At 35.7% G+C, this 27,551-nt stretch overlaps 2 protein-coding genes across 11 annotated transcripts in view; one reads left to right on the forward strand and one right to left on the reverse strand.

The window, feature by feature from the left end:
* Positions 1-27,392, reverse strand: mfsd14ba (major facilitator superfamily domain containing 14Ba). 2 transcript variants are annotated; one of them, XM_073914365.1, is made up of 13 exons: positions 27,112-27,392; positions 23,099-23,197; positions 21,682-21,744; positions 17,719-17,846; positions 16,425-16,539; positions 15,986-16,204; positions 11,991-12,104; positions 11,038-11,109; positions 8,754-8,866; positions 8,540-8,637; positions 6,463-6,617; positions 4,236-4,726; positions 1-4,163 (listed from the first exon to the last, which is right to left on the reverse strand). In XM_073914365.1, exons 1-12 carry the CDS (start codon positions 27,226-27,228, stop codon positions 4,517-4,519), a joined length of 1,503 nt encoding a protein of 500 aa, XP_073770466.1. In that variant the 5' UTR covers positions 27,229-27,392; the 3' UTR covers positions 1-4,163; positions 4,236-4,516. The 2 variants fall into 2 exon arrangements, with proteins under 2 accessions (XP_073770466.1, XP_073770467.1); XM_073914366.1 differs by lacking the exons at positions 1-4,163; positions 4,236-4,726; positions 6,463-6,617; ... (2 more) ...; positions 11,038-11,109; positions 11,991-12,104 and adding an exon at positions 12,205-14,103 and having other exon boundaries at positions 15,483-16,204.
* Positions 26,543-27,551, forward strand: part of zmp:0000001301 — a 25,339-nt gene continuing 24,330 nt past the window's right edge. For 4 of the 9 annotated variants that reach the window (XM_073914363.1, XM_073914361.1, XM_073914364.1 and 1 more), the window contains exons 1-2: positions 26,656-27,043; positions 27,148-27,228. The gene's annotated coding sequence lies outside the window, so the exon portion shown is untranslated. Of the gene's footprint in view, positions 26,603-26,655; positions 27,044-27,147; positions 27,405-27,551 lie in introns of those variants that run through there. The other 5 variants (XM_073914360.1, XM_073914359.1, XM_073914362.1 and 2 more) reach the window with 3 other exon arrangements.

Genomic DNA, 27,551 nt, shown 5'->3' on the forward strand with positions numbered 1-27,551 from the left:
ACAACTCTGAAGTGTTTTTATTCAGTTGCGCCTATTTAACAGATTCCCACAAAACATGACGATAAATACATAATTAAGGGTCCCTGTACATTTCATCTTCATCATCAGTGTACTCAGTATTTACAGTCAGATTGAAATACTACAAACATACATGTTATTTACTCTTCAGGCACCTTGTGTGTCCCGTTGAAAAACACACAGACACTTGACGTTGAAAAAAGGAAAAGTCGAACACGTGATTAGCTCCTGACGTCACCTGTAGCAGCACGCTGTTCCAAAAATATCTGGCATTATGAAAAAAGATTAGTCTGTAATACTATTCAGTACATGTACAATACTTTACAATCCTAAAATGATGAATATGACTGCTGTTATGTTACATAGTAAAACGTCACAAGCTGTGAACATCGTATGTCCAAAAAACAAAAGCGCGGGAACTACAGCCCAGCCATCATTAAACGCCGTCCGCGGTCATACAAACATCACCGCGACTTTTAAGCTCTACAAAGAAAGATTCACGTCATTTCACTGCATGATAAATATGACTGGAATGATGCAAAACATATGGGAGAAGATTAAGGGTGGAAAAGAAAATTGACATTCTGTTCATGATGAGGAAGGAATGATGTGTATGTGGAACAGGAAATGAGCGCAGGTCAGTGTAATGATGACCTCAGACTCTAATGAGATGCTCCACAGTGTTCTTCACATTAAACACACACTGAGGCCCCTGGGAAATTCATATGTATGTTTGTGCAAAACAAATCATCAGGTTAAAACGTCCGCTGCATGAGAAAATATGAGAATTCGTAAGCAAAACAATGAGATTCTTCAATATAGTGAAAATGCAGTGTGTCGCTATACAAAAACCAAAACGCTGATAAAAATATATTCAGGTCGAATTCCTTAAAACCTCCAAAAAATGAGGTAGCTGGTCTGTAGATGTTGGCTGATTATTTTTAATCAACACTTAATTGTATTTAAAGGAAACACATACATCATATTAAGCACGATTGCTCAACAAATGCCAATGCCAATCGTCTGAAAGGTAAGATTCACTTTAAAGTAGTGATGTGCGGATGGATACTAAAATATTGATATCTCGGATACCAGCTTTGTATGTCTTAGAATCGATTATCTTATCAAAATATCGATATTTCAATAATTTGGAGCAAATATGTAGTTTATTGGAAATAGAAATACAGTGCAAAGTAACCACAATTACCCTAGTTTATCTGAATAATGCCTTCTTAGTCGGAACTACTTGTTCTTCCGCCTGCGAAATCATGTGCGTAATATGGCACTGTACAACTGCAGAGCACGCTAGCTAGCCACTCAGTCCGCTGGCACAAGTTGTTCAGGCACGCTGTCATTGGATATGGGTAGGGCCAGACGGAATCTGCGGACATTTTTTGCTATTTCTGTGGAGAATTTTGGTAAAAATCTGCGTAATTATTTTGGGAATATCATAACTAGAACTTTAATATGTGAAATAAAAAATGACATCTTTTTAACTTTTATTTTATATTTAAAATGCAAATCCAATTAGATTCAAGATGGTACAAACTGTATTATGAATAAACCATATGAATATTTTTACATGAGTCAATAATAATACTAAAATTAATTTATAAACTGAATAAATATAGATTTACACACATTTACTCAAGTAAATAAACAATTATTGGGCTAAATATTTGCGCACGCAGATTCCGTGTGGGCCTAGATATGCGTGACCGGAAGCGAAGTACGTGTGGAGCTACTTCACTTCCATAAACTCAAACCATGCAGTTTGTGACATGTGTAACAAAAAAGCGAGGTACTGTTGTACTACCACAAACCAAACATCTACATATAAATCACAAGACTGAATAGGACAACATCTAGGCGGTCAGATGAGGAGGAAAGGAGAGGCACAGGTGCTGCTGCTAGGGCGAGACAGACATCGCTTTCAGAGTCCTTAGGTGCAGCATGCAGGCACTATCCAGGTACAGAGGGAGAAAATGCGGCTGAATTTTGGGGGCTTGGGATTTTTGTGACAATGATAAAACAACGAAAAAAGGTTAAAAACACTCAGGGGAACCGGATAAACATGTCACTAAGCGTAGAAGTGTGAATGTTTTTTTTTTTTAAGATGTTCAGGCAGGCGTAAGATATACATGCTCAGATGCTGATGTAAGTTGGCTCTTTTTTTGTATGATAATTCTTCATCAACAAACAAGAACAACCTGTAATATATCTCGTATTCAATGTAAAGTTACACTTTTAAGAACACTACTTATTACTTTAATTTCCCAAAGAGTAATTTTGGGCAAAGTATCGGTATCGGATCGGTATCGCCGATACATTTTACTTGGTATCAGATGTGATAGGGAACCAGTGGTATTGCACATCACTACTTTAAAGAAAAAAGTACAAATGTTATATTTTAAGTAATACTGTATTCTCAACGTAAACATCGGCATTCGCGACCCATTTTACTTTGAGTTTGATCTATCAATCATTACCGACACTACTGCATAGAACCTTTGCAAACACACAGAATTGAAGAACTTCACAATCAAGCCGTCTCCATAAATATATAATAATTACTAACTGGCCTAAAAGAACTACACCAAACCGCTGGTGCTGTAGTGTCTTGGGTTTGGTTAACATCGCCACAAATACTGTTCATGCACTTGCAACCGGATGCGCCTCTAATCTAATAAAACCTTGTCGTATGCCACAGGACATGTGACTTTAAGGCTTGTGTCAGGAAACTTCACTCAATCAACAACACTCAATACAGTATAAAAAAAATACTGTCGGAAATCACAACTTCTCTTTGGGTGAATCACATTAAAGTAGGGCTGCACGATATATCAAATAATTATCGTTATCGCGATAATAGTATATGCGATATCACAATATCTCAATCTGACCAATCAGATAGGGCCTTTACGATATTTATCCCCACCTCTCCAATACTTGGACGTGGAGTTGAAAATAAAAATAAATACTATTGCACACTGAATCTGAAATTTTCGTATGTAATTTTCGCACGTAAAAAAACAAATTCGACCTCAATTGTATTGAGGAACTGCCTCCGAAACTTTTGTTCGTCATTAAAAAAAATGTTTAATCTGGTTAATTTTTTTTTATGTTTTCCCCATCCGAAATTTGCGTTTTGAGGTATTTTGACAATTCAGGACTGCTGTACAAGCGAAAGTCAAGATTCAAAATGCACTTGGAGAAACAAATATAATAAAATACAAATGTTCGGTGGTCTACTGTATGCTAGTTTGTTGGTGTTTTGGTGTATTTTGTATTGTTTCAAGAGTTCACACTTAGATAATCCTTGACTATAATAGCAGGTTTGGCATGCGTCCCGGGAGAGAACCCTGAGCTCGGAGATAGATGAGGGATACGAAGTAAGGTATTTCGCGAGTACCCCGATTATTCATTCATGCATTCAATTTCTTTTCGGCTTAGTCCCTTTATTAATCCGGGGTCGCCCGTCTTGAACTCCTCCACCATTGGTAAGGACTCTCCTCCAACCTGGAGATTCAAGTTACTTCTCAACGTATTAATTAATACACATCAGACTCGGTGTGCAAGCTTTGTATGCATAAGGAATTGTTCGGATTTGAACACGAAAAAAAACGCAAATTTCAGACTTCAGTGTGCAAAGACCTTAATGCTTAATGGGACGCGAGTACAATGACAACATCCAATAAGAATCCGTATTTCCGCCAAGGTTTTCAGTAATTCGTGTTTGCACTGGTTGACATCATTTCTTTTATTTAATTAGCTCAGAAAAATATTGTTTACCTGATAGTTTTAGTATGAACATAGCATAATTTAATTTTAAACTGCTGATAAAAGTTTGTGATATCATGAGAAACATCGTAATCGCAACACTCAACAACAAATATCGCATATTTTCCCCAATATCCTGCAGCCCTACATGAAACCTGTCAGAAAGGTGTTTAAAATGGCAAAGCAAGCCTATTTTTGGAGACTGAAAATGTGCTCAGTTGTCATAAAAATAACGTCACGAATAAAGTCTAAAAACAGACTTTACTTTCTATAAGCAAAATAGAGTTCAGAGTTATGAAATTCACCCAGCTTCTCTTCAAGTCACCACAAGCTTCGTAAATAACCTTGCCCAAATATCTCTCTCTCTCAATATATATATATATATATATATATATATATATATATATATATATATATATATATATATATATATATACATATATATATACATGAAGATCTTTGCATTTAAACTCAAACGAACCAAACTCCACTACAGTGCATCCGATCCCCCCCCCTGATCGAGCCCTTAGTGTGCTGAGTCACTGAAAAAACGCTCAATAAAAAAGCCTCTGAGTTCAGAACCATAGATGAGATAAAACACGGTAAATAAATACTGTACGCTCCCAATGCGTTAGTCACGGACATGTGGAGGGTTTGCGATGTGTTGACATCCTTGTCATGTTTTTCCCCCAGTGATGATTTAGGTTGAGGGTTTCAGTCACACAGTGCTGTCCTCCAGCAGCGGCTCGAAATCTTCGTCGCTCCCTGGCAGCGGTGTGTTGGTGTGAGCTCCGGCCAGACTGTTTTTACGGGTTTGGCAGGGTGTCGATGGGGGCGTCGAGTGGTCGGGTATAAAGAGAGCCACTATAAACGCCACCACTACCGTACAGGCGCCCAGGAGAAACGGAGGGCCGGGGATTGTAGTCTTCTACATGACATGTGGCGAAAGGAAAACAACATTAAGTTAGTAGTATTTTTTTTTTTACTGTATTTAAAGATACACTAAACATATTTGGAAATTAGCTAATTTATCTTAAACTCAAAATATACTTCCAACTACTTATTTAAAATTATCTTTTAGCTTAGCTTAGCATAGATCATTGAATCAGATTAGACCATTAGCATCTTCCCAAAAAATGTCAAGAGAGTTTCGATAACTAGAAAATCCACCACTACTATACTAAAAATAAACTGAATCAACACAATTCTTGAGTTTTTTGGGCAAGAACATGTTTATTTTATGTTCAATTTACTTAAATTTGTGAGAAACAATTAGGTTAACTTAAACGATTTGTGTTGAGACAACATGACTGAATTGTGTGGAACCCTGCATTTTTTACAGCAAATTTTACATCTCTTCTCCAGTTGAGTTTTACCAATTTGTAATCCATTTAGCCGATTTACAGGTCTAACAGGAGCACTTTTAGATTAGCCTAGCTTAGCTTAGATTATTGAATCCGATTAGACCATTAGCATCTCGCTCAAAAATGTTTAAAAAAAAAAAACGTTTCAATAACTAGAAACACCACCCTTACTGTACTGAAAAATAAGCTGAATTAACACAATTCTTGAGTTATTTAGCGAGGACAACTTATTTATTTTATGTTCAAACTACTTAAATTAGTAAAAAACTTTTGTGTTAGGACAGCATGAAGGAATTGTGTGGAACCCAGCATTTTCTTACAGTGTATTTTACATCTCTCCTACAGTTGAGTTCTACCATTTTTTATCCATTCAGTCAGAGTCTAATGGGAGCACTTAGCTTGGCACTGGGGGCACTTAGCTTAGCATAAATCATTGGATCAGATTAGACCATTAGCATCTCACTCAAAAATGTCAAAAAAAGAGTTTCAATAATCTTCCTATTTAAAGCTTGACTCTGTAGTTACATTGTGTACTAAGACCGACAGAAAATAAAAATGCAGCTGGCGTATCGATATTACGCAGCACCTGAAAATAGTCCCCAGCTAAGTAACATCACTGTGTATTATGATTGCTCCTGCTGCAGCCAAGGTATGGCAGCAAAGTTTCTGATTATTACACCAGAATGAGAATATAATTCCTAGCCATATCAGCCTAGGAAATATTTTATCCTAAATTGATTCAAACTTTTGGGCTGAAGTGACAAACTTTTGATATTTAATACAGTTGCTATGAACTTTTTGAAGTGATTGTGTGTGCTATGTGCTATGCTGTGTGTTACCACAATAATCTGAGGCTATTCATTCGGATAAGAACTTAGACTATCATGGAAAACATTAACATGACTATTTTTTGTGCTTCATCTTACATAAATAAACGTCTTTTTCCAGATGATGAACACTGACAGCCAATCAGAATCCATCATGCTTTAAACAGCTTATGTGGATTTAAAGGGATAGCTCAACACAAATATTAAAAGTTACACTATTTACTCAGACTCAAGTGGTTCCAAACTTTTATAAGGATTTCTGTATACTGTTGAACACAAAAGAAACTATTTTGAAGAATCTTGGAAACCTGTAACAACTAACTTCCATAGCAGGAAAAACAAAAACTATGGAAGTTAATGTTTACTGTTTTCCAGCTTCAAAATATCTTCTGCAACAGAGGAAAGAAGCTCAACCAGGTATTGAACAAGTAAAGAGTCTACAGGCCCTAATAAGGGGACATTTGTGCGTGTACCTCTGTGGGCGTCTGTATCGGGATGGCGAAGTCGGGCTGGATGGGGGTGATCCCACTCAGCTCCACATTGAAGAGGAAGAAAACGAAACCGTACAAAGCAGGACCGAGACCATTACAGAGCCCCCGGATACCTGTTATCATGCCCTGAACCAGACCTGAGATAAAACAACACATTCAGATGAAAAAAAAAACAATTCAACTGAAAATTAAATTCAGCTTTATTTGTATAGCGCTTTTACAATGTTGGTTGTGTCAAAGCAGCTTCACATAAATGGTCATAGTAACTGGATCAGGGTAGTTCAGTTTTTAGTGTTTAAGTTCAGTTCAGTTTAGCTCAGTTCAGTGTGGTTTAAAGTCATTACTGAGAGTCCAAACACTGAAGAGCAAATTCATCGATGCGTAGCTCTACCGATCCTGAATCATGCAGGCCTTCAAAAAAGGAAAAACAGCTTATAGGTGGACAACAAGTCCAGTCATAAGCGTCAATTTTGAGAATCGGAGATTTCAAGAGTTCACACTTAGCTGATGATTGATTATAAGCAAGTTTGGCATGCTGTCCCGGGAGAGAGCCCTGAGCTCGAAGGTTCTTGAGCCCTGGGCTCCCTCCCGTTTGGAGGAAGAGAGGGGAGCCTCGAGCTCAGGTAGATCTCGACAACTCCCCTTTTTATAATAGCTAAAGATTAAGATTGAAGGCTATTAAAAGATATGCTGCATTATTAGATTACCTGTATTGAAATTTAGATTTATCAATTTACTTGTTGTGCATGTTTTTGGAATGTGGGAGGAAACCGGAGGACCCGGGGAAAACCCGCGCAAGCACGGGAAGAACATGCAAACTACACACAGAAACGACCACCGGCCTGTTAAGGAACTAGAACCGGTGACGTTCTTGCTGTGAGGCGACAGTGCTAGTCACTGAGCCACCGTGCCGCCCTATGAAGGGAAAGGTGAAAAGGTAGGGGTGGAAGGGGGGATTCTTCAAATCGAAGATAACTGTAGTGAGAAAACCCTGGCTCTTTATAGTGGGTTAGGAATGGCCTGATTGGTGGATCAAGCATGCTAATGCAGAACCAGCCGTGTTCAATCATAATCACGTGCTCCTCTCGAAATTAGTTTATGAATAAACTTCACTTATACATAATTAAAAGGCTGAAGGACATAGATGTGTGGTTTATTAGGATTTGAAAATATTTGGCATAATATTTCTATTTGAAAATCTTGAATCTGAGGGTTAAAAAAAAAATGTTAATATTGAGAAAAGTGTGCTTAAATTTAATTTACATCATATGCAAAGCAAAAATTGCCATTACTTCACCTGAATTGAATCGCATTGCATTGGTTGAGTTTGCGCGAAAGACGTGATTGAGGCAAATGAATTTCGCATCGTCAGTACAATATTTGACATACTATTTACGATTTGAAAATCTTCAAAAAAATCTAGATGTTAAGAAAAAATGTCCTTAAAGTTGTTCCCTCGCTTCAAATGACTAGCTCACGTCTAGAGTCTAGACACGGATTTAAAAACGATCGCTGCTTTGTATCTGTTGTTGGAAGTCATTTTGATCTAAGGGTGCTTTCACAACTAGACTTTTGTTTCGGACATGTCTCGTTTGCCCAGTTAGCGCGGTTTGTTTGGCATATGTGAAACCACCAATCACTATCGGATTCGCACCAAAACAATCGCTCCGAGAACGCGTGAATGAGGTGGTCTCGGCTCGATTGAATCGAACACTGGAGCGGATCGATTGTAGTGAGAAAGCGATATGATCCGATATAAAAACGTGCCAATGGGGTAAGAAAAATATTCTTATGTCAAAAAAGGAAAAACTAAATTATTAGCAGATTATTTTGCTTGTTTTAAGGAAATACTCACTTCATTTTGACACATTATTTCTTAAAACAAGACAGTATGTTCTGCTTGTCTAGAAAATGCTTTGATTTATGAACTTTTAAATATTTGGACTAGAAACAGGACAAAATATCAAAGAAAGACAAGCACTTTATAAATGCATGCTCCTACAGTACAAAACTGAGTCTGAAAACATACAAAAAAAAACATTAGTAAGGATCAGTTTACCTTGTTTATCTGGATCTGCGCTGCGTGACACTAAAGCACTCACTGCAGGGAATGTTATGCTGGACATGGCCGCCACCGCACCGGCCGCCCACATCATCCTAAACAACAACAAAACCAACAAACACGACCATGAATCAGGATCATCAAACCTTTTCTCAAACCAGACCTTTCATTTTAGGGCAGGTAATTTCACTTGATCTAAAAATGAACTCACCACGGCTCGGACCCCAAACCGTACCAGGCCAGTTGAAGAATCTGGAAACCCAGACCCAAAAGAACTGTGTTTTTGTTCCCGATGGTCCTCATTAGCAGAGTGAGAAAAAGTGTCTGGCGGGAACACAACACAACAAATCATTGCATCATCCTGCACCGTATTTCTGCAGAAAGAAATCCACTGCTTGTTTCTTACTTATCTTGAGAGTTTCAGAAATAGCAGCATGAATATACAAAGTATGCATTTTGTTGTTGTTTTTTTTCGTAAAGTTAGAACATGTAGTACACTACCTGACATAAGTCTTGTCGCCTATCCAATTTTTAGGAGCAGCAAAAAATAGCTTGACTTCTAGTTGATCATTTGGTGTCAGAAGTGGCTTATATGAAAGGTAAAGGCCTCTAGATTACACTTATTTGACCACAATAAAATATGATCATGTCTTGATTATTAATGATTTAATTAGGACAGTAAAATCTGACTTTGCTTAGACAAAAGTCTCATCACTGAACAGAAATAATGTCCAGTATAGAATATAAAGTCCTGCTGCAGTGGAGACAGAATGAATATTGTGTAAACATTAGGTGAGCAGGTTACATTGTAACCCTGTGTCATAACAACAAGCTATGTGAGGAGATTTGCAGTGATAATTAATTTGGCTGTTTGCACCAGACGAAAAATGACAGCAATTTAATTACAGCCAATCAGAAGCACAGAATAGTGCACTCACTGCACTCCAGCGAAATAAGCTTTACAATCTAATTAATAGATTAACATTATTATTATAATTATTATTATTATTATTATTATTACTTTAACATTATTAAATGTACATGCTAAATTACTGATATGTTGGTGTCGTCAATCTAGCAACCTGCGCTTGCATTTGAACCAGGCATGCAATTCCTAGTTCAACCACTTGGTGTCAAATTTACATACTGCACTTTTAAATTTTATAATTTTCTTGAATAAAGAGAATATTAATATATATATATATATATATATATATATATATATATATATATATATATATATATATATATATATATATATATATTTTAATATTCTCTTTATTCAAGAAAATTATAAAATATATATATGTATATATATATATGTATATATATAATGTATGTATATATATATATATATATACATATGCAAATATGTATATATATAAATATGTATGTATATATATATGCATGTGTATATATATATATATATATATATATATATATATATATATATATTTTAATATTCTCTTTATTCAAGAAAATTATAAAATATATATATGTATATATGTATATATATATATGTATATATATAATGTATATGTATATATATATATATATATATATATATATATATATATATATATATATATATATATATATATATATATATATATATACACATATATATACATATATATATACATATGCAAATATGTATATATATAAATATGTATGTATATATATATGCATGTATATATATATATATATATATATATATATATATATATATATATATATATATATATATATATATATATATATATATATTTATATATATATATATATATATATATATATATATATTTATATATATATTACTTAAAACCGCTTAAGTCAATAGTATAAGTAATTATGTTTTTGATTGGCTTCAGAACACACCACTGATGTCCAATGATTTGCCTAATTATCCAAACTTGCCTAATAACCCTAACTAAACTAATATACTAATAATAATACTAACTATAATTGTAATATCTTGCAAAATAAGTAGAAAACTATTCTATACTGTCAACATGGGCATAGACAAAAGAAATTAGTAAGTAAAACTACTATCTTTAAAAATGTCTTGGGAAAAAATCGTGGGATGGGAAATATTTAAAACTGAAATTCACAGGAGGCCTTCAAATATAGAAAATGCACACATATATTATAATAAATACATTAAAATAAAAGTTTTGTATTGATAGTTTTGAAATCAAATTAAGCATTGTTGGCAAATAAGCATCATATTTAATTTGTATTCATTTAGACGCAGAGCTATTAATACTGAAACAGAAAATAATTCAATGTTCCTGTATTGTTGCGGAGGCTGAAAACAAAAGCTCTCCTCTTAAATAAAGCAGCTAGAGCTTTGCTATATCTGCTCATTACAGCTCTGCCTATACCTCATTACATTTACCGTTGAACTTTTAAAGGAATTCAATTCAATTACAAAGCATTTGCGAGAGTCACTTTCGCAAGACGGCAGGGCGAGGAATATTGCCTCAATTAAATACCTGCGCCAGGATGGAGAGGATTCCCACCACGCCGATGAACACCGCGATCGTTTTGGGCGAGAAGTTAATGACCTGAGAGACACAGAGAAAGAGCACAGCGTTATCAGTCTGCACCGCTGAACCCTGAATCCAATCAGCTCTGTTATGTCCAGTAATGAGCTGTCGCTGAACTGAGAAACAGCCAGACAGGACAGCCACTAACAATCCAGATCAACCTGATCCGGGAACAGTGTGTAAAAGCAGAAGTCGATCTAAAGCTTCAAACTGTTCTGCATTCTGGATTCTAGTCACATGATCTGATTATGAAGCCTGTTCAATAATAATAATAATAATAATAATAGGTTGCTGTTTCGAGTCCCGTCTGGGTCAGTTGTCACTTCGTTGTCGAGTTTGCATGTTCTCCCCATGTTTATGTAGGTTTGCTCCAGGTGCTCCAGTTTCCCCACAGTCAAACCACATGCGCTATAGATCAACGGAATGAAGTAAATTGGCTGTAGGGTGTGTGAATGAGAGGGTGTATGGGTGTTTTCCAGTACTGGGTTGGGGCTAGAAGGGAATCCGCTGCATAAAACATATGCCGGAATAGTTATCGGTTCATTCCACTGTGGTGACCCCTGAAAAATAAGGGACTAAGCCGAAGGAAAATGGATGATATTCTTTATTCCTGTCTGCATTTTGTTGATCGTGCACACCGCTGCAGTGCTAGTGTTTTTGTTTACTGCTGCTGCTTGTTAACCTTATCTGAAGCAGGTTTCCTCTAATACACTTGCCGTTGGAGGATCAGCGGCGGCGTCTCAGCTAATTAATCATGAGTGTGAGAAACCCCAGCAACTCTGCCTGCAGGAGAGACTGCAAATGCAAGATTAACACAAGCAGACAGCTGGCTTAATGGGGGAATATTAAATATAGACCCTTCACGTTCGTTCATTAAAAGGCACAAATAAACCTCTTACCTGACGCAAGTAGAGGAAAAAGCTGGAGTATTGACCCGCCTCGGGCAGATAGGACAGAAATACGGTGATGCAGATGAGCAGAACTGTTGTGTCCTGGCCAACTTTACGCAAAGACTGCAAAAAAACAAAGATGGATCATCAATAAAACATACAGGATCTTGTAAAACTTAAGAGTCCTGTGATACAAAACGTGATTTGTAAATCAGTATTTTTTATTGAGAGTCTGATTAGGCTAATATTGAAAGAAGAACAGCTAGGGCTGCACTATATTCAACTGAAGTCAAAATTATTCACCCGTCCTGTGATTTTGTATGTCTTAATATTTCTAAAATATTTCCTAAATGATGTTTAAGAGAGCAAGGAAATTTTCACAGTGTCTCTGATAATATTTTTTTTTCTGAGGAAAGTCTTATTTGTTTGATTTCAGCTAGAATAAAAGCAGTTTTTAATTTTTTAAAAGCTATTTTAAAGTCAATATTATTAGCCCCCTTAAGCAATATTTTGTTTTGGATAGTCTACAGAACAAACCACTGTTATACAATAGCCCCTTTCACACATACCGAACTTGCCGGAAAATTACCGGCAATTTTCCGGAAAGGTTGTATGTGTGAACAGGTCCTTTTTGAAAATACTGGTAAATTCGTTCTGGCTATTTTCCGGAAGAGAAGTTGTAACATTACCGGCAATTTGCCGGAATGCTGCGCTGTGTGAATGCAGAAGGAAGATTGCCGGAAAGAGCGCGTGCACGTCTAGAACGTGCTGACGTGAGACGTCTGCTTTAGCCAATCACAACAGTCAGACACATTCACGTCCGCGCGGTTTATGAGAATAAAAGCTTTTAAATATTTTTCCAGACACATTTAGCTGCTAGAAGTTAGTCAGATCACGTTTATATGTTCTTCTTAATGCCAACCGTGTAAATAATAATCGATGAGATGCTTATGATAAGCCGTTGTTTGTTTACCTTCAAGCTTTGCGTGTGCCTGTGAAACAGCCTGTGAGCGCCTGCACACGCACATATTATGAACATCTCGACATGCGAAAGTGATCCTGCGAAAGTTGTTCACAATATTGATCATCCACAGAGTTTGTAATTTAGTCAAATGTTTACAAACACAAGCGCAGCCGTTTAAAGCTTATTTGTGGTGAATGATGTCAGAATTTACCGGTATTTTGGAATGGATGTGTGAATGCTCTTTTCCGGAAAATTTCCGTAACGTCCTCGCCTGTGTGAACAGCGCTTTTTTAAATATACCGGTAAAGTCGTTCCGGAAATTTTCCAGATATTTACCGGTATCACTGTGTGAAAGGGGCTAATGACTTGCTTAATTACTCTAACTTGCCTAATTAGCCTAGTTCAGCCTTTAAATGTCACTTTACGCCGAATACTAACGTCTTGAAAGATATCTAGTCAAATCTTATTTACTGTCATCATGGCCAATATGTAATGTAATGTGTATTTATATAGTGCATTTATTGTGTATGGCCATACACCCAAAGCGCTTCACAATCATGAGGGGGGTCTCCCCACACCACCACCAGTGTGCAGCATCCATTAGCATTCATAAAAGAAATCAGTGATTAGAAATGAGTTATTAAAACTATTATGATTAGAAATGTGTTGGGAAAAAATCTAGAAAATATACAAGGGGCTAATAATTCAGAAAGGATAATAATTCTTAACCATATATCTAAAAGTTATTGTTATCGTGATAACAGTATATATGTATCACAGAGAAGTGCAACAAATTTAATACATTTTATTAATGTATTATTGTTACATGCATAAGTTGTTTATCTACATCTGACTAATCAGATGAGGCCCTGACTATTTTCATCCCCACATCTCCAGTAGCTGAACCTAGAGCTGAAAATAAATACTAATACCTGAAGACAAGAGAGAAAAGTGACAGCAGCCAATAAAAATCTGAATTTCCACCAAGGTTTTCATTCATTCGTGGTGTTTTGAAGTCAATTTTTTTAATCAGCTCATAAAATATCTACTAAGTTTATTTTAGTATGATAATTACATTAATAAAAAAGTTAATTGCCTTTTTTTTAAGTTAACAACAATATTGCATATTTTCCCAGTATCGTTCAGCCCTAGTTTCAACTAAAGCCTAGTTCACACTACAGGATTTTAAACATCAGCAGATCGCTGTGCTGTTCACACTACATGACTTGACTTTGTGTCTTTTAATCTCTGTGGTGTTCACACTACGCAACACTCCGTGAACGATCCACAAGAGGGGGATCACACACTACATGATCTGACAACAACTCATTCCCCATCAGCTCATTCAAGCTACCAATCCACAGCCAATGAAAATTTGAGGGAGGAGTCGTCAGAAAAAGCTGAACTCTATTGGCTGCTTGTGTGCGGATTACATCACTGACAGCGTTTCAAGCTTTGGAGAAAGCATTTAAAAACATCGTCAAATCAGCGGATTAATCACTCATCTTCCAGTGGAGAGATACACAGAGAGTTTTTAATTTTTGTAATTTTATAACTCTTTGAAATAAAACGAACATATTTATAACACCCTGCCGTTTTCTAACTATCAGTGTATTTCTTTCTGACATTGTTATTTTTTTTATTACAAAACAGTAAAGAACTGAGCATTTCTGCCTTAAATTACCATATTGGTCAAAATGACTGCATGCATGTCTGATACTTTTCGCTGTGACTTTAAATGTGTGCATTTTCTTGCCTAGCAACTTCCTGCTAACATAGACAAAACTTTCTGATGGCAAAAACATCAATTTACTTCAGATATCTTTCAAAACAGCAGATTCTGTGCTGTTAAATAGCTCCTGTTTGAAAGTGAAAATGAAAGGCAAGACCTTTAAGTGTTTTAGTATCTTAACTACATATTTATAGGCTGTATTACCAAAAAAAATATTATATTTTTAGGGTAATGTGTCATTAAATATGATGCCAGACATTCAAAGCTTAATTTTAATATCTCAATAATAGCTTTGAATGTAAATATGTTGTGACAATATGGCGTTTCATATGAGAACAGTCAGAATGAGCAGTATGGTAATTCTAATAGTTACAGAATTCTAGTTTCACTGTTATTATAGTCTACTCTCATGTCTGTGCTAACGCAGAATGAAGCGAGTGCACCGATGCCCATTCTGACCAATCACAGATGTTTCTGCTGAGCTCCTGAACACACAGCCATTCAGCTCATGCTGATCTGCTCTCTCATTGGCTGCAGCTCGTCACTACATCTGACCACACGTGGGGTTGAGTTGGCCGACTGCTCTGGAATATTTAGCATGCTGAATGTTGGATTTCCGTCTGCGAGGTGTCGGCGACGCGTCAGCGAGCCTCGTTGATGCGTTGTTCAGTAGTTCACACATAAAGAGCGGCGAGCGCCGAGCACCCGCAGATTTCTTCCCGATCACAGCCCGATCTGTCGGCGAGCTCGTTAACTTCCAAATCGGGCTCAAATCAGGCTTAAAATCCTTTAGTGTGAACTAGGCATAAGCAGCAACCTCTCCCTCATGAAGTAAATTTGGAAGAAACTGAAACTGCAATACATCAACTGGCCACTAGAGGCTCCAAATGAGAGCAAATTTCAATAGACCCCATGTTAAAATGCCCAACTTTACAGCAAACAAAAAGGTGTTTACAGCCTGTTACAAAATATTGTTTTGGTGTATATAGGTTATATTACCTTTCATGACAACTGTGAGGAGGGTGAATTTATTCATAACCCATGCATTTAATTTATATAAAGCCGTTCACTGTCAGGTAAAAACCCAAGAAAGAATAAATGTAGTGCTTTATTTTTCTACAAAATATGGATAAAATTGATTATATAATGCAGAATTTTGAATGAGGCGAGGCAGTGGCGCAGTAGGTAGTGCTGTCGCCTCACAGCAAGAGGTCGCTGGGTCGCTGGTTCGAACCTCGGCTCAGTTGGCGTTTCTGTGTGGAGTTTGCATGTTGCATGTTTGCATGTGGAGTATGAGAGTGTTCTTACTGCAAAGGGATCAGCTTGTTCCCAAGAGATAGGAGCCCCCCAGGTGTTGAGCCTCATCTTGTCTGGCAGCGACTCTGGGACAGCCAGCAGGATGAAGCAGATGTCGGCCAGGGCGATGAGAGTGGCCACCAGCACCACCAGATTATCACCATAACTGGCTGACAGATATGCGCCGATGGCCGGGCTGGTGACCAGACTCGCTGCGAACGTCGCAGAAACCTGAAACAGTACACAGGCAAAAGAGAAAGAACTTTAGAGCATGTACAGGACACAAATTCTCCATGTCCAGACCTACACAGGTATTACTATAAATGGGGTTTTCCCCGCTTTTGTTTACACCAAAACGCACTGTGATGCATGTTAGGGCACATCGATCCAACAGGGGGCGATAATGACACACAGCCCTGTATGTTTTAGGTTTAATAAAAGAGCCACTCACGAGTCCGTAGGCTGTACTCCTCTCCCGCTCGTCTGTCACATCTGCGATGTAAGCGAAGATCACAGAGAAGGTGACAGAAAACGCACCAGACACTGATATCATGGCGAAATACCACCTAAAAACAACAAGAAATGCCAAACAAAATGAGTTTCAACTGAGACGGAACATTTTAACATCTTAAAGCCAGTGCTGCTCAAAAACATAAATATATTTCCATACTTTATCCTGTTGTTCGTGATTATTGCATTGTTTCAAATGATTATTGAATCATTTAAAAAGATTGTTTTGAGAGTTTGTGTGTGGCGTTGTCCTCATTTGTTTTGATGAATAAAAATAGCAATATTTATCATTCTTATTTACAATATAAAAGTAATAATTAATTTATTAAAAAAAAACAAATAAAGTGAATATACATGTTTGTTTTTATTTAATAAAACATGATTAAATTATAAGTATATATGTCATTGTTAAAATGACTGAAATAAAACATTGTAATACAATAAAAATCTGCTTTTTTATTTTCTATGGAAAATATTATTTTAATAAATTTTAAAACATTTTAAATTTATTTTAAAACATTTCAAAAATGTATATTTTAAATACATTATTTGTATTATTATTATTATTAATTACAAACATTTTTAAAATGTAAAATTAATAATAATTATAAGACTAATAATGATGATAACAATAATTAAAATATATTATTATTATTGTTATTATTATATTTCATTAAAAGCATAATAAAATTAAAAACAATAATATTGATAAAAATAATAGTAACAATAAATAAATATTAGAACTATTATTACTATTATTATATTTAATTAAAAACATAAAATTAAATATATAATAATAATAATAACAAAATTAAAATATATTTATTATTATTATTATTATTATTATTATATTTAATTAAAAAACATCAAATCTAATACACAATAATTATAATAATAATACCAATATAAAAATATATTTATTATTATTATTATTATTATATTTAATTAAAAATAATTTTAAAAATTAAACATATTAATAATAATAATAGTAATAAATATCAAAGTATATTTTTAGTATTATTTTATTATCATTATGATTGTTAATTGTGCATATTTAAAAAATCTAATTACATAAATGACACATATATTGTGCTTTTTTAAAATTTTCATAACTTTTTCATGACTTCTGAGGTTTTACAGAATCCCTGTAATATTTCTCTGATGTTTTTCACTATGTCGTGTACTCAGTGGTCTACGGTGCAATGTGTGGGTGTGTATGTGTGTGCGGCTCTTACCATGGACTGAGTCTCATCAGAGGTATTGGAGCGCAAGTGAAGAAGACGGTCACCAGCAGAAAAGAGCGTCTGCCCCACACGTCTGACAGAGCTCCAATTAACGGAGCGCTCATAAAAGACAGCAGACCCTGATGAACACAACATAGCACTAATCACCGAGACAGAAAACACCACAGAAGAAGAAGAGTAAATCTAAAGAGTATTGACCTTGACGTATGAGCGGGGGCAGGAATTAGGAATCTTTTTGACTCAAGACTTGTGGTCTCATGCACTTCCATTGATTTTTAGACGTTAAAAACGTCTCGTTCTTCTGCTAGATGTTGCAAACTTACATTTTCTTTTTCCTGAATACTATTCTGCTTTGTATGTATAGTCATGAACACACTTCAGTAGAGCAAGTAGTCTGTTAGTAGAAGTGTTTTTTTAATTCCTAATCATTTCTCTCACAGACGACTGAATCGGAAGTTCTAAAACAATCGCAAAAACGAGCGCACTTCTGCATTGGAGAATAAGGGGACAAGACATGCACGTCACTTGTACAGTTTTGAATAGGGAAAAGTGTAGCAGTCAATAGGCTCGTTTGAGGTGCGCCTCGCCTTGGCTGCATTGTAAACGAGAGCAGGCGTGCGCAGTAAGAGGAGGGCTCAAAAATTACATCAGAAGTCGGACACCTGCTGAATCTCGCTGTTTAGCCACCTGGAATCGTCACCAGTGGCGGAGTTCTCGTTCGCGTTTTTTATCGCAGACGAGTGACCTCATGAAAAAATATATGGTGATTTATAGTAAATATTATTGCATTTTGAACATGTTTTTTCAGTATTGGGTTATGTTTATAGTTGTTGTGATACCAGAGCAACTATAAAATTTAAATAGACTATTTTATAACATGGTTTAAAAGCACTACAGTATACATTACTATAGTATTTTTAATGTGGGAGTGGATGCAATAGAAATATCACAGAATTACAGAAGATGAACAGCTCATTAACTAAAAGGGTGTATTTAAAATATAATTCTGTATATTCAACAAACGTTAAAAGAATAACAAAATAAACAGCTTATACAGCAAGAAAACTTTCAAGAAACCTAATTTGGCTACATTATAAATGAAGTAGCCATAGCAAGATGCTTTTGAGTGACGGGTCATGACAAATGTTTGTTTGACAAATAAATTCTTTGGGGGTTAATTATATTGACAAGCTTATTAGGTCTATATAAACTGCTTTTACTCCAGCCAGACTAAAATAAACAGCCCAAGACTTTCTCCAGAATAAAAACTATTAGACTGTAGGAAAAACTGTGGAAATGTTCTTGGTCTATTAAATATTACTTTTGATTTCACATACATATACATATACGTGTATGTGTGTGTGTGTGTGTGTGTGTGTGTGTCTTGTTTACTACACCCTTTTCACTTCTCATATGAAACCACACAAAGATGAGGCATAATGACAAAACAGTCTCATTACCTTTGTATGTCTGAATATATGTGTGTATTGGATTGACTTTCATTGAATAACGCTGCATAAAAATTACAATACAAAATTCACACAAACATACAAAAAGTGAAAATGACAACAAACAGGACTTAAGACTGAGAGAGAAATAAAATACAGCACACACACATCCTAATGATTTATTAGTAACATTTAGTTATATTGGATAGGTCACGTTATGTTTTACAAAGATGTGTTTTGTTTTTGTTTGTGTGTAAATCTAAATAAATAACCATATGTAAAGCTCTTTATGACTTTTTTTTAATTATCAACGAAAATACAAAAAAAAGGTATTCAACAAATCCGCGTATCAACCTTAGTAAAACAAGATAATAAAGTGTAATGTGTCAGTCTCATCCAATCAGCATTAAGCTGTGTCGTCAGCCAGTCGTTTCCCATCATGCTTTTGGTAACGCAGTCTTTTGAGAGCAACTGCGGCCGACTGCTTAATACGAGGTACCCGCTTCGCGATCGCGAGAATTTTTTGGCGCACGTCAGCGAGGCGAAGGCGAGGTGGACACATTTCTAACCGGCATGCATCTTGCGGTGATCACCGGTGATCGATTCTGCGCAGATTTTGGCCAAGTCAAACGAGCCTAATGTGGCAAATGAAGCCCCGCCTACTAGTACAGGAGCCAATCATCGATCAATATAGACTGATGATTCTCCAGGGGGGCGACGCAGTGGCGCAGCACGATCGCCTCACAGCAAGAAGGTTGCTGGTTCGAGCCTCGGCTCAGTTGGCGTTTCTGTGTGGAGCTTGCATGTTCTCCCTGCGTTCACGTGGGTTTCCTCCGGGTGCTCCGCTTTCCCCCACAGTCCAAACACATGCGGTACAGGTGAATTGGGTAGGCTAAATTTTCCGTAGTGAATGAGTGTGTGTGTGAATGAGTGTATGTGAATGTTTCCCAGAGATGGGTTGCGCCTGGAAGGGCATCCGCTGCGTAAAAACTTGCTGGATAAGTTGGTGGTTCATTCCGCTGTGGCGACCCCAGATTAATAAAGGGAGTAAGCCGACAAGAAAATGAATGAATGATTCTCCAGTGGAGGCTCTCGCCCCAGACATGTGTTTTTATGACAGTTTCTGCAGCTTCATTATTATGAACCCACTGGGGTCGGCAGATGTGCTGGAATCTCAGCAAATATTTCCCAAGGTTTCCATATCGTTGGCCGTCATATGCCGTATCCTGAGCTGCTGCTGCGCTGGTCTTGAAGAAGTGGAGAGTATGAGACTGATTCCAATGACGCTCCAGGGACAGACGAGTCCTCACTAAGGCCAGCTTCCAGCCTCCGCCGCTGAGACTGCAGCTTTGCACAAGACGTTTGGCCAGCTGAGAAATTAAAATGGTCGTGCCCAACTGAGTCTGGTTTCTCTCAAGGTTTTTTTTCTTCACTCGCCTATTGGTGTAGTTTTTTTTCCCTCTCCGCTGTCGCCACTGGCTTGCATGGTTTGGGATCGGTGGAGCTACACATCGATGAATTTGCTCTTCAGTGTTTGGACTCTCAGTAATGACTTTAAACCACACTGAACTGAGCTAAACTGAACTGAACTTAAACACTAAAAACTGAACTACCCTGATCCAGTTACTATGACCATTTATGTGAAGCTGCTTTGACACAACCAACATTGTAAAAGCGCTATACAAATAAAGCTGAATTGAATTGAATATTTGCCTCACAGACATGAGAAATATATCTACTTACAGCTTAAAATGTCTAATTATAAATTAACCAATTACACTTGAAAACAAATGTTCTCTGGTTTTGTAATCTGTACGAAACAAACGCGAAGTCGAATCTGTCCTGTCTGACCAAATGTATTCCCGTTTCCACCATTCAAACACAAATCACATGACAGCATCTAACAGAAAGCCCACAAATGTGAAAACAAAGTTATTTTTTAAGAGATTTGCCATCAAAAAATTGGTAAGTACTTCAGAGGACAGGCGCAATCGGATTGTCATTATTCAGAGGATGATAATGTGTAACACATAAACAGCTATTAAGGAGGTTGGTGTCGTGATCTCGTTCCCTTCGAGTGCGAATTAACATGGGCAAAGTTTATAAACGAAACTTAAGAGACAGTTGCTGTTTAATTTCATTGGTGATTCCAGATACACTGAAAAAAATTATACAAAGATGATTCCTTGGATTTACTCAATTTCTTTACGTTAAGTGGTTGTAAACAATTTATTTGTGTTGAATTTAAACAAACAAATTAAGTTGAACATTATTAAATGTATTTGTTTGTTTAAATGCAACACAAATTAATTGTTTGCAACAGTTCTGCATGCAACACTTTTTTCAGTAATTTTAATCGTAAGCTTGGCAAACAGATTTGGAGATTTCGATGTTTCCCCATTCAAACAGAATGCCTGAGAGATGTTTCAAAGATGGCCACTGAGTAAAAAGACTTGCTTTAAAGGGACTTTGATAAAACACATCACACTCACATGCACACACTCACCTTCACCCCCTGAATCAGGCCATTTATTAAGAAGGTGTGTGTGGGGAAGGTCTCATGCAGAACCTACAAATGAAAATACACATTTATCAAGAATCGGCAGGGATCATGTCAAAATATTGAGATAAAGTATAAAAGAATTTATTAATTAAATAATTTGTTGTGAATGATTCAACAAAACAATGCTAGAAATGCAAAAGACTTCAATTCCTTTAACTACTGTTATTTATTACTGTTTATATACTACAATGGTATTTATTCATATATTTTTATTAAATAATCATATAATCTTTTAATTGGAGATTATATTTTAGCGCTTCATCTTAAAGTGGCAATGTTTCAGTATTATTCAAGTTTTAGCCATTTAACATCTTCATGGAATGTTTTAATTTTATTTCAGTTACTTGAATTATTCCTAAATTATTCCTACATATATATATAAACTTTTATATATATATATATATAAAATGAGGCGTAAATTATTAGAGAAATTTGTATTATTTTCAAAGGTTTCCCTACTAATTTTTAAAAGTGCAAAGAAAGTACACAGTAAGTACACAGTATTTCCTGTATTTTTTTCTAAAGAAAGTTTAATTAAATATTTTTCTTCATCAAGGCAAAAACAAAATAAATTAGTTATTAAAAAAAAAAAAAAAAATATATATATATATATATATATATATATATATATATATATATATATATATATATATATATATATATATATATATATATTATTTGCTTTTTTTATTTTTACAAAATTAAGGGACCACTTAAAATTTTTAATTGTCTAAAATTATATTTCATTGTTTTTATTTTATCCTGTAAACTGCTGATGTTATTTCTTCTACATTTAAAATAAAAATATAGTCTTTTAGAGTTTTTCTTGCAGTGCTATGTTAAAACAAACATTTGTTTTGTTTTTCAAACCTATTTTAATTTTCTGAAAAAAGGTAAATAACAGTTTAGTCAAACCCAAACTTAGAAAACTCAGAGAAAAGAAATATGATTTTTATTATTAATATTATTTTTTTATTATTTTTGTCTTCGTTTTTTAAAATTTAATTAATTTTAGCATTTATATTATTCATTATTTTACTACAATTATTAATTCTGTCTCTTTTTTATCCTTGTATAAATTAATAAATATCTTCTTAAAAGTTTTTTTGTTTTATTTTTGTTTATTTTTAGTTTTGTTTTTTTTGCAGTATTTCTTTCCAGCTTTTGAACGCTATCCCTAGATTATACTCTGGTCTATAACGTTATACTGACACCTGCTGGTGTGTGGTGTGCACTGTATTTATCCTACTAAACAGGCACATAAATGTAACAATATATTATAATCGTATAATCAATAATCACAAAATAACACACATAAATAATCAACTTTAAAAAAAGAAGAGAAATTAGATTAGCTTACCGTGAGCATTGGTGTGGTCAGGAGACCCCAGGCGAAAAACTCTAGAAAGATGACCACAACAGCATGATACACACTGGGCTTGCCGATTCCCTGCTGGACCTGCAGCAGCACAAATACAAACACGGCCTTATTTTTAATATAAATGTAATATATATCGCCCATAAACAAAAACCAACTCTAGCAACCTTTTAGCTAATTGTGCAACATCTCTATCTCTGTTGGAGGTGTCAGTGTGGTTAAACAAACACTGTAGTATTTACTATAAATTACTCTAGTATATTCTCATGTGGGTGTCTAAGAGCTAAAAATAGATCTTGTAGCAGATTTCACAGCCTCTGATACTTTTTACCCTGCACTTTTATTTACATTTATTATTATTTATTTAGGACATGCGTTTTCACATTCTGAGTAAAATGCCTCATTATTCAGTTGTAAAAATGACTATAATTAAATCTAATATTCTTAATAATAATATATGATGTGTTCTTTAGAAGAGTGTACTTGCATTGTGATTATATTGTCATTCTGGCATCATATAACGAGTGGCATAAAATGTCTTAAAATGACGATAATAGTGTTTATCGCAATATATTTTGGTGCAATATATCGTACAACAAAAATATTTATTGTGACAGGACTAAAACTGTATTCAATATATAATATATATATACAGTAAATATAGCAGAAAAACAAAATATTGCAATGTTCAATTTTTCCAAAATCGTGCGGCCCTAAAGCAGCCTTTCCATTGCACACGACATTTGGACACGACTGTCGGATTACGCCCCCTTGTGGCAGTCGTACAGAATTTTCAGTTCTGATGTGCACCATGGAAGAAGCTGTTCTAAATAAAAGCAAGAGTCTATATTCTCTGTGCGCTCATCATGGTTGAATAAATAAATGAATACTAGAAACTCTTATACTGCGTTCACACCAGACGCGGAACGTGCGTCAAGCACGAGTGATTTACATGTTAAGTCAATGCGAACGCACGAATAGACACCCTGTGGTGTGATACACGTGAATGTTGACGCTCGAATTTGAAAATCTGAACTTCAGCGAACATTCGCATCGCGTTAACCAATCAGGAGCTTGCTCTTGTGGGGCCGTGATTATGACGAATCACCTTTTGTAGGTCACCGGGCAAACTAAAGCCCTGCCCATCACGCGAATGAAGCGGATTTGACGCGCGAATGAAGCGAGTAAACTCAAATGTCGCTATTTACGCGCGAATATCGCGATTTATAGGCACGTTCTGCATCTGGTGTGAACGCAGCAATAGACCAATAAAAATATTGGAGGGAATGTGGAGACAACATAAAAATATTTATTTGTATTTCTTTATTACTTACATTTATGAATAGAAATGTTTTTTTTTTTTAAATATAGAGTTTTTCTGATTTAAAAAATAACCAAATAAACTACTATTTCTCATCTCGCGCACATAGACCTGCTTAGACAACACTGGAATACATCGCATCCGGTCGGCCAGTCGCATACAGTCTACTTGCAATATTTCAACGGATCCGAATTTTTCGCATACGCAGATGATCGGAACTCCACGCAGCTCCCGCACTACTCTGCATTGGAAATGAATGACGGTCTGTCGCTTGTCGTGTGCAGTGGAAAGGAGGCTTAACATCGAGGCTGAAATTACATATTGTGCAGTCCTATCAGGATATGAGACTTGTCATTTTTTATATGATCAGGCTTTCTGCAGGTCTCTTCAAATCAAATTTAGGATCTTTTAAAACCCTTTTAGGGGTGACACTGTGGCTCAGTGGTTAGCAGTGTCGCCTCACAGCAAGAAGGTCATTAGTTCGAGTCCCAGTCAGTTGGCGTTTCTGTTCTCAGTGTTTGCATGTTCTCCCCGTGTTGGCGGTGGGTTTCCTCCGGGTGCTCCGGTTTCCCCCAGAGTCTAAATACATGCGCTATAGGGGAATTGAATAAACTAAATTAGTCGTAGTGTATGTACTTTGAGTGTGTACGGGTGTTTCGCAGTACTGGGGTGCAGCTGGAAGGGCATCTGATGGGTAAAACATGCTGGAATAATTGGCGGTTCATTCCACTGTGGCGACCCCTGATGAATAATGGGATTAAGCCAAAGGAAAATTAATTAATTTAAGACCCTGGACACCCTGTGTGATATTTGTGTCACATGGCCAGTGTAAATGAGCTCATTGACATTCCTCTGAGACCCACTACAGTGAAAAGAGCCAAATTCACAGCTGAAAAGAGTCGAGTTCAGAGTCTGCACAAAAACAGTCCTGCAGGATGTCATGGTTAACGTGCGCTTTCCTGTAATGCCTGATAAAAGGCAAAGGGATTCAATTACATTATTTAATTAATCCTATTGGGACATAAAGCACAGATTAGGGCTGCAGGGTGCTGGAAAAACATGACATTGCAATATTTAGTTTTCTCTGCAATATATACAGTTGAAGTCAGAATTATTAGCCCTCCTGAATATTTTTCAGCAATTTGTGTTTTAGGGAGAGAAGATTTTTCAGCACATTTCTAAACATAATAAATACAACTGGCGAATAATTCTGACTTCAACTGTGTATATATGTGTGTGTGTATATATATATGTATATATATATATATATATATATATATATATATATATATATATATATATATAATTTTTTTTATATTTCCCAAATTATGTTTAACAAAGCAAGGAATTTGTTTTATTTTGGCTAGAATAAAAGCAGTTTTTATTTTTTTTAAACCATTTTAGGGTCAAAATTAAAAGCCCCTTTAAGCTATTTTTTATTCCGATAGTCTACAGAGCAAACTATCGTTATACAATAACTTGCCTAATTACCCTAACCTGCCTAGTTAACCTAATTAACCTAGTTAAGCCTTTAAATGTCACTTTAAGCTGTATAGAAGTTTCTTGAAAAATATCTAGTCAAATATTATTTAGAGTCATCATGACAAAAATAAAATAAATCAGTTAGAAATGAGTTATTAAAACTATTATGTTTAGAAATGTGTTGAAAAAAATCTGCTCTCTGTTACACAGAAATTAATTATAAAAAATTATATTTACTATTATTATTATTATTATTATTATTATTATTATTATGGGGGTCAGTTTTCAAATTACATGTATGATAGATTATGAAGAGAATTATCTTTTTACTCAATATAATTTTTCATTTTCAATAAAAAAAAGAATATATATATATATATATATATATATATATATATATATATATATATATATATATATATATATATATATATATATAAAATTTATAATTTAGGAAAATGACAAGGTAACGTTAAATAGTTTAGTGTTTTGAAGAAGGCACAGAATACACGTCTAAAATGATTATCATTTTAACATTCTTTCCCTAAACATGCCTGCACATCGTGATAAAATGACATCACAGACAGTAAGTAATAAATAAATAAAAATGAATGAAGATTTCTGCATCCCCATGACAACAGATTGCGCTCGTGGAGGCGCACGTGCGTAGATCCATCGCTGTTGTGAGCGGGTTCACGTGTGTTACGTAATAACCAACAGCAGCGGCGTTTCAATCGGCTAATATTGTAGCATCCGTTAGCATCACCTCACCTTGCCGAAAACGATCGATATAATCGCACGACACGTATTGACACACAATGAAAATTATAATAAAGGCCTCAGGCGACATTTAGAAATACATTAAACTCCAAAGCAGCGATATGAACCGTGTTCAAACATTAAAACTGTGATTTATCAGCTAGCCGATGTGCTACCGTACGCACTTATGTACAGATAATATGACTGAAACGTCTAAATATGCGTGTCATACTCAAACATCCCACGCGAATGCTAATTTTTAAATGCTTAAATTATATTTAGACAAACTACAGTAGATGTTATCAACACAAAAACATCGGCCCGCGGATGAATGGATGAATGAATGAGCTCAATGGATGTCAATGGTATTTCGAATTTGACATGTAACGTTAATGTAGTAATATATATTTGCGGATAAATGTACATTTCCTACCGGATTGTCATGCTTCATTATGATCCTCTTGACCAGCACTACTCGGCTGGTGTGTTTCGGGTCTTTCTCGCCCTGGGCCATCATCATCTTCATCGCCATTTCATCATTACATCTCATGTGAGTTACATAGAAGCCATCCTGCTGGGTGCATATCTGCGCTCCGCCGCCTCCTTCCAGCTTTACCGGCGAGAAAATCAACCGTCCTGTCGGCCGAGGGTCACTTCAGTCCGTCACAACGCTTATTTACATCCAGCCGAAAACAACAGAGTCACTGCACCGATAGAGATGATGCTGTCGGTTCCGTTTTTCTCTCCTCCGCCCGCTGTGTGTGTGTGTGTGTTACGTGGTAAAGCCTAGAAGGGATACAGCTGCGGATACTCACAGCAATATTTCATATTTTTGTGACAACAATATTTACTGGGAAGGTTAGGCTAAGGGTA

Source organism: Danio rerio, chromosome 10, assembly GCF_049306965.1.
Source record: "Danio rerio strain Tuebingen ecotype United States chromosome 10, GRCz12tu, whole genome shotgun sequence".
Taxonomy (NCBI): Eukaryota; Metazoa; Chordata; class Actinopteri; order Cypriniformes; family Danionidae; genus Danio; species Danio rerio.